Genomic DNA, 15,981 nt, shown 5'->3' with positions numbered 1-15,981 from the left:
GAACAAGATGCCGATAACCCTCACAAATATACAGTATGTGTTTACAATTTACAGATATGAGGATACAGTTAATGTAAATCATCCTATGGAAGAACAATACAGTACCCAGCCTCAAATCCCAGGGAGCAATGGACTGCCCCGAACATGAGGAGGCCATAGACTTCAGGTTTAGCGTCCCTTTAATTCAGAGGACACGTTACTTCCTTACTGTAAAGCCTCTCGCTCGAAAACAAGTCATGAGCTTCATTTTTAGACTACAAAATGGCTGCCTCTGCTTTTTAAGGAATATTCCTATATAAAGTATATTATTGTATTAAAGTGTCACAGTTTCCCCAATTTTCGTATAATCCAGAGTTCATTTTGTAGAACTAGTTATTTAAGAGAATATATTCACATTTACGGACACATTTTTTAAAAATTTTTCCACTGAATCTAAGAGAAATAGTTTACAAATAATTATTGATTTGAGTCTCCAGCTCCTATGGAAGTCTATGCATCACCGTGATAACAGACTACAAACAAACACGGTGTGGTCTGATCCTGTAGTCACACTTTTACAGTATATATCTAGGTTGGCATTTATTAGAGGAATGACTGAATAGTCAGACTACACCGGATACATTTGTAGTCTGTTACCATAGAATCCTTTAAATTAATGTTTCTATCATTAGAATCCCGTTTTTTGCTAAACCCATGTAGGAATAGCTTTAAGAAAGGCTATTCTTCCCCTACCTTTAGATGTCATCTCCGCGCCACCGCTGTTCCTTAGATATCCTGGTTTACGTCCATATGTTGATTAGTTTTCTTGCAGCACTGGGAGCGTTCCCTGTGCTGTGACAAAACTATCCAGTGCCGCCGCCTTCTGTTCACCACCTCCTCCTCTTTTTTTCCTGTTCGGCCACAAGAAAATGGCTGACTGCACCCACTGTGCCATTTTCCTGTGGCCTCTCCAGTTACTGCTTTTTGAGGAACACGTGGCGGGACCAAGAAATAGAGGCGGAGGAGGGGAACAAGAAGAAAGCGGCGTTGGAGAGTTTCCTCGTAGCAATGTGATACCCCCAGTTCTGTTTGAGCACTGGGGACCGCCCCTAGTGCTGCAGTAAAACGAATTAGCATACAAATGAAAACCGGAATATCTAAGGAATGGCGGCGTGGAGAAGACGTCTAGAGGTAGAGGAAGAACAGACTTTCTTAAGCCTATTCCTATGTAGGTTTAGCTTAAGGCTAAGGCCACACGTTGCGGAAACTCAACTTTTTTTTTGGTGCAGTTTTTTGAGCCAAAGTCAAGAATGGCTACCAAAGGGATGGGAAATATATAGGAAGTTCTTATACTTCTCCCTTCTCACTCCTGGCTTTGGCTTAAAAAATTGCAACGCAACGTGGGGCCTCAGCCTAATGCTAGAATCCCTTTACCACACGTTTTGTCAAAAACTCTTGCACTTTTTTTCTCCCTCCCCCCTCCTTTATGGTATGACTGAGCTTCTCTCAAGTGATTCCTACATCTTGCTACATTCAGAGGCTTTTCTCTCGATGCTCCTCACCTCCCAGCGTCGCGTGAACTCTCTCCATCGATTAACAGTTCATATCGTTTGTTTACCCTGATATCCTAGTCGATGGGATAAAATAAATGTTTCGTAAACTAGGCCAACCTTTAAGTGTTTCGATTGTATTTTTATGGATCAAGCGTAAATTTTTTTTTTCTTAGCCGTGCATTATTATTATGATTATAGATGCATGTACATACATTCCCTTAATAAGTATTGAATACACGGGTTTGTTAATATCGTGGGACATTCATCAAACTGTCATGGAATGAGCTCATTACAATGATCACAGGAATAGGTTCTATTCTCAAAGTGAGAGCAGGAGAGGTAGACTTAATGAACAAAAGATTTATCATTTTATGCTTTAAATAGCGTTCTTTTATTTTGCATAGTCCGACTTTTTTTTAATTTAAGCTATTTTAGAACAATAGATTCTTATTCCCATTGTTTTCTGTTCCGTTCTATGTAGTCATGTACGTTGGTGGTTAACTAGATGGTTTGCCAGTGGCCTGGCTAGCTGGAAAGGTGGATGTCTACCTGACCGGCCAGGTGGGTGACCACTAGAGATGAGCGAACACTAAAATGTCCGAGGTTCGAAATCCGATTCGAACAGCCGCACACTGTTCGACTGTTCGAACCCCATTATAGTCTATGGGGGGAAATGCTCGTTTCAGGGGTAGGCAACATTCGATAAAATCATACTTACCAAGTCCACGAGTGACAGTCGGGCTGGATTCTGCTTGAAGTCTTCTCCCGGCACAGGGTCCCCGCGTCCTCTTCCGGGTGGAATTCACTCTGCCTGAGCAGAGCCGACTGCGCATGCGCGTGCATGCCCGCGCATGCGCAGTCGGCTCTGCCTAGGCCAGAAGCCTAGGCAGAGTGAATTCCACCCGGAAGAAGACGCAGGGACGCTGCGCGGAGAAGACTTTGGAAAGGTAAGAGAAGAACTAGTGTTGATTGGCAGAATGTATAGCATTCTGCCAATCCACGCTGGTTCTGCATCGAACCTTAAACTTCGAACAGCTAGTAGTGTTTGATCGAGTAAGAGTATTTCGAATACCGTAGTATTCGATCGAACACCTACTCGATCGAACACTACTTACTCATCTCTAGTGACCACCTTGCTAGCCAAATATTGAGAGATTGGGTTTAAAGGGGTGTCCAGCATTATATAACATTGCTGCCACCTTCTTCACCGGAAGTGCCTTCACGTCAATTGGTCATATGGCCATGCTGAAACTCAATCCCGGTTCACATCTGCGCATGCGCATGGGTTTCCTTTCGAGGATTCTGCTTGAGGATCGCAGAACAGAAACCTAATCCGCATGAAAAAACGATTACCTAAGGAAACCCTTGAACCCCATAGACTATAATGGGGTCTGTTCGGTTTCCGCACGATAAATGCAGAGAGAAAAGCGCTGCTTGCAGAACTTTTCTCTCCGCATTTTTCATGCGGAGAGGGGAACGGAATGGTCCGAAAGAAGATGTGAACCAGGCCTCCGTCCTTTTCATTTGAACGGGACAGAGCTGCGGTATTTCCATGTGACAAACAGATGTGATGTCACTTCCTATTCCTTATTTAACCCATCTTAGTCTTCCTCGTACAGATGAAGGTTCGCTATAGTGCATCACTGTACAAGTAGTCGAAAGGCACAACAGTACAAATCTCCGACGCTAGGTTCACACTAGCATTCTGGTATCCGTTCTTAGGGTCCACTTGGGGACCCGAAAAATGGAAACTCAATCTGCTTAAAAGCGGTTACCCGCAGATCCCATAGACTATCATGGGGTCCCCTAGGTTTCTGCCTCAAAAATACAGTGAGAGAAAAGTCACCGTATTTTTCAAGCTGAATGTGGGATGGAATTCCCGAACGTAAACCCAACATTACTGCAGGGAACTGCTCTTTTTGGGCTACATGTACATGATCAGGGTTGAGAATTGCCATCAAAATCCACACCAACTCTTGCATGTATTAGTGCGGGTTCTCGAACACGTACATGCACATTTGGTGCGGGTTTCGGTCCAGAGATTGGCTTTGAAGTCACTGCAAGAAAAGAATCATAAGGGTGAAATGCGGAACAAAAAATTGACAGAATCGGTCTGGAAAAAAATTACAATTTTCAAGATTTTCTTGACTTAAAGGTAATATTTATGCTGCCGTTTTTATGCGCTTAATCCTGACCGTTTTCATGTAGCCTTTAGTGTGAGCATTTTGCATCCCGTAGGTAGAATGGTTGTCAAATCTCATGCTCAGATGAGACATAGTAACACAAAGTTTATCGGAATATTCTGCAATTTTCCGTTCCATATAGGTTATACATAAGAGAACTCCTTCATCCATCTCTAGGGTTAATACATAAGGATTCCCCAAACTGGACCTTCCTGAATATCTCTTTAGCCTCTATGTGCAGCTGTCCTCTTAAATCCCCCAGTGAGACCAGTGCCCGGGATTCTGATTAGCAAATGCCACAGATTTTTTTAATTAAACAGCAGATCTTTATCTGCTAAAGCCTAGTGTCAGCCACTGACTAAAAGGCCCTGTGGGCAGTGAGATTAGCATCGTAGGCAGAGTCCTGGACACAACGCAGTCTATGCCATGTCGCCTGCCGGTGTACAGCATACAGGCGTATATCTATGTATATAGGAAGACACCCCTTCCCTTGACTACACATGACCTGACTACCCATAGAGGTGAATGGTGTATATCGTGAACTATGTTCTGCTCCAGTGATAGGACTAAAGGGTTAAATCTGTACCTTGTAGTTGAGAAATACTAGTACATTACTTAAACCTGTCACCCGGTCTGAAAAGCCCAATGACGTTCATCATCTGATCGGCGCTGTCACCCTAGTGTTATGTTTATCCAAATCTGTTCAGCTATTCTAAAGATATAAGCCCTGTTAATGATGATGCAGATTTGGTAATCTAGCCAAGTAGGCAGTAACACCGTGGTTTCTCTATGTGTTGTATGTCATGCATTGTTACTTTCCCATTGTATAGTATACTCCGTTTGCATCATTACTAAAAGGGCTTATATCTTTGGAATATCTGACTGGATTTGGATTGACAAGAAACCAAAATCTTCAACATTACAGTGCCTATGTATCTTATCAGGTTTAGGTTCTCTTTAAGCTGATAGGATTTTAATATTCAGTATATTGGAAACTCAAAGTTGTTCAGCATATTAGGGTAAAATGTTTGATACAAAGTTGCAGGAAGGTTTAAAAACATCCCCTTATTGTTCCCGAATCTAGGAGCACAGTTGAGAAATACTAGTATATCACTTAAAGAGAACCTGTCACCCGGTCTGAAAAGCCCAGTGATGTTCATCATCTGACCGGCGCTGTCACCCTGAGCATTTTGGTGTTTTGTTTATCCAAACCTGTTCAGCCGTTCCAAAGCTATAAGCCCTGTGAATGATGTAGATTTGGGTATTCTAGCCAAGTAGGCAGTAACACTGTGGTTTCTGTGTGTGCTGTATGTTATTGAGTGTTACCTCCCACTTTTCTAGTATACCCTAATTGCAACAGGACTTATATCTGTGGAATATCTGAATGGATTTCAACAAACAAGAAACCGGAATCTTCAAAATTACTCTGTCTTTGTATCTCATCGGGCTTAGGATCTCTCTAAGCATTCCGTCTATTGGAAACTTGAACTTGTACAACATATTAGGGTAAAATATTTGATAAAAAGTTGCAGGAGGGTTGAAAAACATCCCATTATAGGAGAACATTACGGTTATGCTGCCACTGTTCAATTCCTTCCCATTTCTGTCGCTTGTTAAAAAAAAATAGTCTGTCTTGTCTTCTAAGGGGAAGCCATTTTTAATTTATACAGTATACAGCAAAACTTCTGGGGGCAAGACGATTCAATCAGCCTCAGAAGGCACAAAACTTGAGCTTAATATGTTAACCTGCTAAATGTAGCATTCATTTCATGCGAATAATATTGTGACAGCTAGCAAGGTTTCCTTTCTTTTTTTTTTCCCATCTCGAGTCAAATCAGTAGGAGGGAACCAAGAATAGATTTTTTTTTTTTTTTTTTTTTTTTAGGTGAATTTTTACCAGTTAGTATTATTCACAGTTGAATATCCGACTCTGTTTCTTGCTATATTTTCAAAAGTTCAGTGGAACGCTAGATATGGTAATGCATCATCTCCGGAGCTTCTCCCGGGCTTGACGCCTACCTGTGGAGGTGACAGCGGTGCCGTGGACTGAACTATTGTTCATGACAATGCGCGTTATTAATTTATTAAGGAAATGGTGACATCACTGTGGCAGGGAAATATGTTCACCTGGGTTGCGAGGAGTGTTCTTCTCATGCCGTGGTGACAAATTACATAGGTGCATATGGATTTTTTTTGTTTATTTTTATTGCCCCCTGTGCATTTTGGCTAATGTGTTCCAACTATAAAAAAAAAAAAAAAAAATTGCTATGACCTATTAACGTTCCTTCCTATAATATCTCAATAAAACATGTGCAGGTGCTCTGCATGTGCATATAGTTATGGGAAGGAAAGTTCTTCATGGAATACGATCGCTGCTTTTAACTTCGAGCGCAGTCGGAATCTTCAGGCCAGTCCTATGGGACAAATTTTTGAATTTCAGATATTGAAATATTTCCAGTTGGTGCAATTTGTATGATTTAAAATTTTTGGAAAATCTAGTAGAGAATGAGGCTTGGTTCACATCTGCGTTCAGGGAGTCCGCTTGGAAAACGCCTCCCGAACGGAATACCGAATGCATTGGCAAGCGGAGAGCTTATGAAAGCACACGGACCCCATAGACTATAATGGGGACCATGTGGTGTCAGCCACCGGAACATGCGGACAGAAAAGAACTTCACGATCTACTTTCATTTCCCCAAGACTCTTGCCGAAAGCACATAGACCCCATTGTAGTCTGTGGGGTCCGTGTGCTTTCACTGCTCACCGGTTGCCAAAACGTTCAGTATTCAGACTCCCCGAAGGGATTACCGAACACAGATGTGAACCAGGCCTAACTTGTTACATAAGGTACCCTGTACAAAGACTGTATGACTTCATGGACAGCTGTACAGACTCATGGGGCCTGAGGGTAAGTTCACATGTAGTTTTTTGGTCAGGGGTTTGAGGCCATAATCACCTCAAAACCCTGACTAAAAAGACGGCTCCCATTGAAATCAATGGGAGCCGCTGAGGAGCTTTTTTTCAGGAGCCGTTTCTTCTGGCTCCCGGAAAAAAGAAGTGAGGTGCTCATTCATGCGATTCGGCCTGAAGAAACTCCCTTCTCTGGACTAGGCCTATTCATTGAGCCTAATCCGTAGGCGCGCGGCCGGATGCCAGTACAGTGCACTGGCTTTCGGTCATGGCGACCCAGCTTTCGGATCGGAACCTGAGGCGGAGACACCCTTAGGTTCCGATCCAAAAAACATGTGAACTTACCGTAAGAGTGAATAGAAATAAATTAGATCGGTTACATAACGTCATCATTCAGACCAATCTGTTTTTAGTTAATTTTTATTTTTGGGAATTGTCGCCTATAGTTGAGCTTATCTGTACAGTTGAGAGCTGGTCTCTTGCCACAGTGATGCCATTGGGATGTCGATGGATGGATTGATGGATCTACCAATCGGTGCCGCAATTTGTTTAGTTACAAAGTACGCTTTAAAAGCACAAACCGTGTTTTGTTTTTCCTTTCTTAGAAGGAATTTAGTATACATACTAATTAACAGCACAGTTTATTTTTGTTCGCAAAACCAGCATGGTGGTGTAATGCAGATGGCACATTTTCTGCAAACTGTTGCAGATCCATAGCACATTTTCACAACATTTTTTTTTTCCCCCTTACACGCAAATAGTAACTCAAGAAAAGTGGTGTTTGTATAGAATTACTTTTTTACATAAATTTAAATAAATACGTACTGTTGAAAGAAAAAATGGCATTTCATTTAAAAATTTTTGATTTTTTTTTTTAAATTTTGAAATTGTGATATTACAGATGATACACGCTAGTCGAGAGAGAATGAGTAGAATGTTTCCTTTTATAGCATCCCCTCATTTATAGATTTTTTTTTTTTTAGTAGTAACTCCCATCAACAAACTCGTAAAAATATTCAGTAAAAAAAAAAATGCCAATTTGAACGTTAAGCATGACATGCTTTTCTACGAGACTCAACAGTGTGTCCCGTAGAAAATTATTTGTGACTTTTTATTTACTTTGTATTTAGAATATTTTGTCAAATTTTTGTGGCCATCCTGTGACCGGGGAAAAAAAAAAAAATCATGTTATTTTTATTTGGTTGGTAATAACTTTAGGCTCTATTCAGACAACTGTCATGCAAAAACAAAATTTTCACGGCCGTTTTGCATCCATGATGTACCCATTTTCAAGGATCCACCATAGACTGCAGTCAATTAAGAGATCTGTGAAAATGGGCAAAAATAGAACGTGCCCTATTTTGTCATAGCCCATTAAAATGGACTGTCAAAATAAAAAAAATAAAAATAAAAAAACCCGCCCCATTGGAATATACTGGTTTCAAATTCAGCCGCCATGTGATGATTGTTAATCATGTTCGTGTGAATAGACCCTTGGGTGTCATGTAGGTATCGGACCCCAAGCAAAAAAAATTACAGAGGCCCTCTGTGTACTTTATGCCTCACTGTGACTACTTAGTTGACAATGGTTCTAATGTTAGCTCAGTTAAAGGTAATACATTGTATATGTCTACGTGTTGTGAGGTGTAGTCCATCAGAGCCATTGAGTAAGCCATTTTGTCTGCTGCTCACGTGAGGCCTAGCAGTTTAGAGATGCATGTCTTTCCTTCCACCCCCTGGCATATTGAGAGATGGTCAGAATTTACATCCGACCCCCATCACCACTGATCGTATAACGGCTCTTTCTTTCACTAGGTGTTCCAGTCTCTTCATTTATCCAAATTAGCGGATTTCTTGCTGTGTCCCTACTTTAGTGTGTGTACTGATTGAGCTACCGAGTAAATGGTCCATTCATGTTAATCTCTCTTTTTTCTCCTTGCACCCCTTTTTCACTTTCTCTTCCAATGCTTAAAATAGAAGTGGAGCAAAAAGGTAAATAAATAATCCAGCCCGAACCCCCCCAGCTCCCTGTTATGTGCCATATGGATGTTAACCTTCTCGATCCCCCTTATCCCTAAACACTGACGTTCTGTATTCAGCAGGATTGCATTTCTACACTTCATACACAAGTTGACTGCTAATAAAACAGTGTTCTGGATATGTCACCTAGGTGGGACACAGTCTCTGCTTTTCTTGTGGGAAATGTTTTCTTGCTCTCTTCCTTGAACCCTAAGTGATTTTTATTTTTGTTTTTCCTTGATTTTATTGTTTAGTTAGTCATGTACTTTTGCCTGGCTTCCTATACTCCTTTCCCCCAAGCATGCCACATTTACAGGCTTTGTTTCATCCATTGCTCCAAAATGTCTGTTTTTTTTATTTTTTTATTTTTTTAATTTCATTATTTTTAGATTTTTTTTTTTACTTTTCCAGCTCAAAAATTTGCCGTATCAATGTTGTGTTCCTTATTTATTTATTTATTTTTTGAGATGTTCAAGCTTTGTTTTCTTCCCTCAGTTTCATACGTCTTCGAAGCACCAATGGAAAACCATGCACTCGTTTTTCATGGCATAAAAATTGCGTGTGGTTTTTCATTGTCCGACAGGTTTTTAAGCTTTAGAAAATTCACTTTTGGTCCAGTAAGGTCTTGAGAAGAAATGTCATGTATTGTAAATTTAGTAGTTTCTTATTTTGGCACTATGAATGTCACCTTCTTCATCTAAACGTTTTTAAAGTCACTTTTTTTTTAAAAAAAAATTTTTTTTTTGTTTTTAATATATATAATATTGAAGATTTTGCTACTGGACGTGGTTAAGAGTAAAAACTTGTTAATATCTGTGTTGTGAAATAATCCTCTTTCTACTTTTCACTAGTTTTTGTTTGCCCTGGGGTGTTGAAAGGAGTTGTGGACTCACCATATATTTTTGAAGCTGAACAGAAGGCAGGTGCCTGGTGCAAAGACCCCCTTCAAGCTGCAGATAAAATTTATTTTATGCCCTGGACTCCGTATCGTACGGATACATTAATAGAATACGCCTCATTGCAAGATTTTCAAATTGGGCGACAGACTACAACTTATAAACTTCCCAACCGAGTGGACGGCACTGGATTTGTGGTTTACGACGGGGCGGTGTTTTTTAACAAGGAAAGAACAAGGAATATTGTTAAATTTGACTTGAGGACTAGAATCAAAAGCGGGGAAGCGATTATAAATTATGCCAATTACCACGACACCTCTCCGTATAGATGGGGCGGGAAAACCGATATCGATTTGGCGGTCGATGAGAATGGCTTGTGGGTGATCTACGCGACCGAGCAAAATAATGGAATGATCGTGATTAGCCAATTAAATCCTTACACTCTACGCTTTGAGGCAACGTTTGAAACCTCTTACGATAAGCGGGCGGCTTCCAACGCGTTCATGATATGTGGGGTCCTGTATGTGGTGCGGTCAGTCTACCAAGACAACGAGAGTGAAACCGGGAAGAATGCAATTGACTACATCTTCAACACCAAGCTGAACCGAGGAGAGTCTGTTGATATTCCGTTCCCCAATCAGTATCAATACATTGCCGCTGTGGATTACAACCCTAGGGATAACCAGCTGTACGTGTGGAATAACAACTTCATTCTACGATACTCTCTAGAGTTCATCCTTCAGGACCTAGCCCAAGGTAAGAGCTATGTGTCTTCAGTTTGTTCACAGATTCATTCTTTATGGTTGAGTCTTGGTTAAAGCTTTCAATCTATTTTTTTCTGTTTTTGTGAATTTTTTTTAAAATTTTTTATGTAGTTTGTGAGCCCCATATATGGCTTACAGTGTACTTTTTTTTTTTCCTATCAGTATGTCTTTGTAGAATGGGAGGAAATCCATGCAAACACGGGGAGAACATACAAACTCCTTGAAGACGTTGTTCCTGGCTGGATTTGAACCCAGGACTTCAGTACTGCAAGGCTACAGTGCTAACCACTGAGCCACCATGTTGCCCCATGAATTTTTTTATTTTTTTTTTATGAGAAAATTTCATGAAAGTTTTTAGTTGAGATAGTCTTGCCATAGTCATTGGCCACAGTGAAGGTATGTAATCGCATAAAGCAGGGGTGCCCAATACGTCGATTGTGATCTACCAGTCGATCGCAAAGGACGTATGGGTCGATCGCGGGATGCTGCCAGGGATCCCCAGTGTCTGCTTGTTCACAGTGCAGGCTGAAAGTCATCTCCGGACACTTGCAGGCGGGGCCGCCGCAGCCCTGACTGCGAACGAGTGCAAGGCAGCCCCGGCCCGCCAGTGTCTGGAGATAACTCTCAGCCTGTGCTGTGAACAAACAGCACCCTGGCTGCTCCCTCCATCCCTAAGAGCGGGGAGCGCGTCGTCCCCCGGAGCTGCTGCAGCCCAGCCTGCAAGTGTCCGGAGTGCTTGTTCACAGCGCAGGCTGAGAGTCATCTCCAGATAACTCTCAGCCTGCGCTGTGATCAAGCAGACATTGGGGGTCCCTGGGCAGCCGCCTTGCTTCTGTGTTGTGGGCATTCTGTGGCTTCCCATCATGCTGAGCGAGTGCCGTTACTAGGAAACCACAGAACGCCGCTGCCTTCTGCTCTCATGCTCCGCCCTCCTCACAGGCCCCATCCACCCACAGGCCCCACCCACAAGAAGTGGGTAGTAGATCTTTCGACTTGATCATGTTATAAAGTAGCTCACATGCTGAAAAAGTGTGAGCACCCCTGACATAAAGTATACCAAAGACTAAATGGATACAATAATGGCCTAAATTCCAAAAAATTTAGATTTTTTTTTTTAATTTGTTAGTATAGAACTAGGCGTATAAACACATTTGTGTCATTAGTGGCAATTATTTTTTACACGAGCTATATGTTCAGTATTCATATGGAAAACTTAAGGGAGAAAAAAAAAACTGATTTTATTGACTTTTACAAAATAATCGAAATTTTGTCAGACGTTTGAGTTTTGACTTGTTCCTTTTTGTTTAGACTTCTTTTATAGAGGCCTTTAGAAATGTCTATTTTTATCTGAAACCTAGAGGTGTGTTTTAGTTTCCGCAGGAATAAAAAAAAAAATTCAAAAGAAATTTCATAAGGTGTTGCAAGGTTATGTAGAAATAAACCATTTCAGGTCTCTTGTTTTGCGAGTGAACCGATCAGGATCATGAAATCATGCATGTGACTCATGACACTTTCACGTGTAGGCACAACACAAGAGATGCTTGGCTTGATGCTTTGTAAAAGATGTAAAGACTTGACAATGTGTGCAAGTCACGCCTTGTATCTCTAAAGGAATATGCCCTTGATCTTGGGTTCCGCCTTCTGACAGATGTTGTGCAATAACTGTAATGATTTTGCATGACAGCCCGTGACTATTCTTAAACGCTGCATTGTATATTGTCTTCTCCTCCGTGGGCCTGACTGCATTTTTTTCTATCCTATGATTCCTTCCCAGGAGTTACGAAAATATGCAACCTATAGGAGATAGAACCATCACGTCTATAAGATGAGCTTAGACGACTTATATAGGAAATTTCTCCTGTTGGAGACAATATTATTGGTCTTCATTTCTTTGCTTTTCTTCGAGTAGAACCCAGATGTTTTTACTCATAGTTTTCCAGATTCCGAAACACTTTAACCGCAAGCTGTTGAAGTGTCAATGGTTTGCTGTCACCTCTGCCCTGCGCTGCTATCTGCGTAGATACTCACTCCCCACTCACCAATTATACAGTGGTTGCACTTCGCTCTAATCTCACTATAATTTACGTTCCCTTGTACGGTCTCTGTATTCTTGTAAGGTCAAAAACATAGTTGGTTTATAACGTCATCGAGGAAAATCTGCAGCTTCATTTCTAGTGAATTTATTCTACACTTTTTGTAGGTCCTATAGGTTACACCACTCAGCATAGGTCTGGGTTCTGGTCTGCCCCTATAAAACTCTATTGGGCCTTTGGCCAATTGCCATGATTTTTGGTATGTTGACAAATGTATCCCTGTAGTTGGAGATATTATTTTGGAATGGGACCTTATGGCAGGACAGGACGTCCACAATCTCTTTGGGACTCTCATTGATATAATTTTTCTATGGTGCCATTACAGAACCTCCTTAAAAAAATTTGAGATTTTAATTTTTGGCCAAATCGCCCAGCCCTAGATGAAGGTAGAGTGGAGACCCGTAACGGTGGGGAGAGATTTTACTACGTCAACAAAATTGGGATGGTACTTTCTATCTTGGCTCAAGACATGCAACCATTAGCCCTATAACGAATGTTGTAAAAGGCTCCTGCTCCACCATGATCACATCGTTACATAGTAGATGAGGTTGGATGAAGACGTCAGTCCATCAAGTCCAACCTATAACCCTACAATCCCCTACAGTGTTCACCATCTGCAGCTAAAGGACTCTTTAGGTCTACATCTTTCCTTTTTTCGAGACCCTTCCACTGTAGTCGAGGTAGATTCCCATCACTACCTGGCCCTCTTCTTCATTTTGTTCCCCAGATGTCCCACAAAGTTCACTGGAGAAGTCACTGCTGTATTATTTAATTTCGCTATTTTGTAGGAAATGGATTCACGTTAACAAAAATCGCTATATTCTTTCACAGTATGTGTGAATAATGTATGCATGTCTAACCTCCCAGGGAAGTCAGCTTTACCCTCCACTCCAATATTCAAGGGGGGTGTTAGTGTCACTTAAGTCATGTCATTTGGGCACATTTAATATTTATTTAAAAGCAATTTTAAGTTGAGTTTTCCCACTGAACCTTTGGAAAGAGTCAGGGTCACATACGAGTGATGATGTTTGCAGCCAGAGTAAAAGTTTGGAGACCCAGTTCTAGAAAATTACATCATGAAATCGAGCCAGAGCGCTCGGGAATCATCCAAGGAACATATGGAGGATAGATCAGGGTGCAAGCCTTGCCAGTTCTGGTGGCTAAGACAGAGCGGATGTGGGCTGTTTGAGTGATGCTGTGTGATACGAGCTTCCTTCTGTGTGTTCTGCAGCTCTGTCCTAGGAACATTGGTTTTTCTGTACCTTGGCTTTGTCCTCACATTCCCTCGTATTCCCATCTACAGTTTTTTTTTATTTTTTTTCCTTTTGGAAGTTTAGTGGTCTGTGAATTCCCAAGCATGCATTAACAAGCGCTGGCGCCATTTAAATGTCTTTTATGTACCAATATTAACAAGCGCTCTCAAAAAAACATGGCTTTTTTCCCCCTGAATATTTTCATTTGTTCTACTTCTTACATTCATTACCGAGTCCCATCCCCCCCCCCAAGTATTTTCTTATCTTTGCATCTATTTCAATATTTTTTTTGTTTGAAAAATAGTTTTATATCTAAATTTATGTATTCACCATTTTATGTAGCGCATACACAGAACATAGTTTGCAGTTCCGTGCGGAGATTGTAATGATTCTTATCAGTCTCCAATGGAAGGGGGGGGGGGCACCAATTTTTCTACAAACACAAGGAACGATAGGTTTACTATCAAGGAAAATTGATAAACTAGAGAAAAAATGCACGCCAACTCTGAGTAATATACAAACTTTATGGTGCCCCTGGTTGGATTTGAACTCGGAACCCCCGCGTTGAAAATATTAGGAAACCAATGCAATGACTGTATATAAAATGGTTAATGTGAACCAGTTTAATGACCCTTCCATCACATGCACTCCTTTTTCTACGCATTTTTAACATCAATATATGGAAAAATTTGAAGTTGCATTGCGTTCCATGTTTATAGACTTGGCTAAGACTTTGAGCCGGGCATCTAGATTAGATTTTTGTCGGCCGATTTGACCGTTTTGGCTAACAAACAAGTGTCTTGTAGATGCTGCAAATCGTTCACAGATGGCCATGCTTAAATTTGCCAAAAACAAGTCGCCCATGCTGGATATTTTTGGTTGGCTTGCGTCCAAAAATACCAGTGTTTGCCATGGTCTATTACCAGCCAACGTGCATAGACTCCATCTTTAACAAATTATTCCCTGAGATCGGGCCGTTTAGTTGTTATGGAAGGATCATTCGTAAGGGCGATCCCGTCATCAATCGGGGAGCCACGTGACAACCATCCGAGCTCTAATATGTATTACCAGCTTAGATCATAGCTCATTCATCATTCCTTTTCCACTTTCCAGTCCCAACCTGCCATCTTTAGCCTATGATCTCAACAAGTCATGCACTAGGGAAGAGTCTGGCATGCCGCTCATGTGGTGCTCCGGCATTAATCTCCCCTAATGTGTTATTGAGCCATGTGATAATTAGTTATTAACATAGGTGGATGAGCTTCCTTGTGTGCAATAATTGGATGATATCACACTGAGTAGCAAAAAAAAAACCAACAACCCATGATCCAATGTAATATGAAAAATACCTTTTTATTGTTGAAATAATCAAGTAGGAAGATACAAGCCGGAACGCGCCATATTCCTTTGATTGCTAGTTTGCTACCTAATTATACGACCAAAGGAAGCTGTCAAAAGTCCTGTTATCAATGCTGATCTCCGGGGATAAAAATAACCTACATGTTTCAAGAATTACCTAGAATCCAGGCTAATGTAACAGTGCTAATTTTAATACACATCTGAGTGATTAAATATACACTAATCAGTTCAGCGTGCTGTGGGATATATACCTAATGATGGCACTAATAGCACTTTGCCATATTTGATCATTACTCTCCCATGCTTTGAATCAAAAGTAATTCCAAAAATTTAAAAAAAAAATAAATTATGATTACAGATAATTTTGATGAACTGTGATAGATGTAGGGGGAAAAAATATTTATATAAAAGCTTACTACAATTTTTTCCCCCCAAGCCCTGTCCTTTAACTTACTCCAAAGACTTCAGTTTATCAAGACCCGAAGACGATTTATGGAATTTTCTTTTTTTTTTTATTTTTTTTTATTTTTAATACAACTTTTTTTTTTTTTTTCTTTGTCGGTAAACTCAGTTGATTTATCTGTAAGGTCAGATTTTGGGTATAAACTGTATGTTTGGTGTAACTTAATTACTATATTGGTCTGGACTACACCACTGTGGTTTTGTGCTTGAATAACAATCTGGATAGGATGGCGGTTCAGATATTTTTCTTTGCATGTTGCAGTAGAATTTCAATTTTTTTTCTATCCTCCAGATCAAGGTTCGTATAAGTGTAACAAAAAATAATTGTGTAAAATAATGGTAGATTTTTCTATGGCAGTATATGTAGAGCATTGTGCCAACGTTTTAGGTAGCATAGAGGAAAATCCTGAAAAAATAGTGTTAATTTTTTTTTAGCAATTTGCAAAATCTAAATTGAATTAATTTTGGTCTGACCATATATTTTTTATTTAATGTTTAGAACACAAATAC

At 40.5% G+C, this 15,981-nt stretch overlaps 1 protein-coding gene across 23 annotated transcripts in view; it reads left to right on the top strand.

Annotated features, from left to right (window-relative positions):
- ADGRL2 (adhesion G protein-coupled receptor L2) overlaps nt 1–15,981 on the top strand; it is a 145,342-nt gene that overhangs the window by 88,954 nt on the left and 40,407 nt on the right. For all 23 annotated transcript variants that reach the window (XM_075287034.1, XM_075287013.1, XM_075287014.1 and 20 more), the window contains exon 4: nt 9,496–10,296. In XM_075287034.1, coding sequence (XP_075143135.1) covers nt 9,496–10,296 — 801 coding nt within the window. The remainder of the gene's footprint in view (nt 1–9,495; nt 10,297–15,981) is intronic.

The sequence above is a fragment of the Leptodactylus fuscus genome, chromosome 9, assembly GCF_031893055.1.
Source record: "Leptodactylus fuscus isolate aLepFus1 chromosome 9, aLepFus1.hap2, whole genome shotgun sequence".
Classification (NCBI taxonomy): Eukaryota; Metazoa; Chordata; class Amphibia; order Anura; family Leptodactylidae; genus Leptodactylus; species Leptodactylus fuscus.
This window is presented reverse-complemented; position numbering and strand designations above follow the sequence as displayed.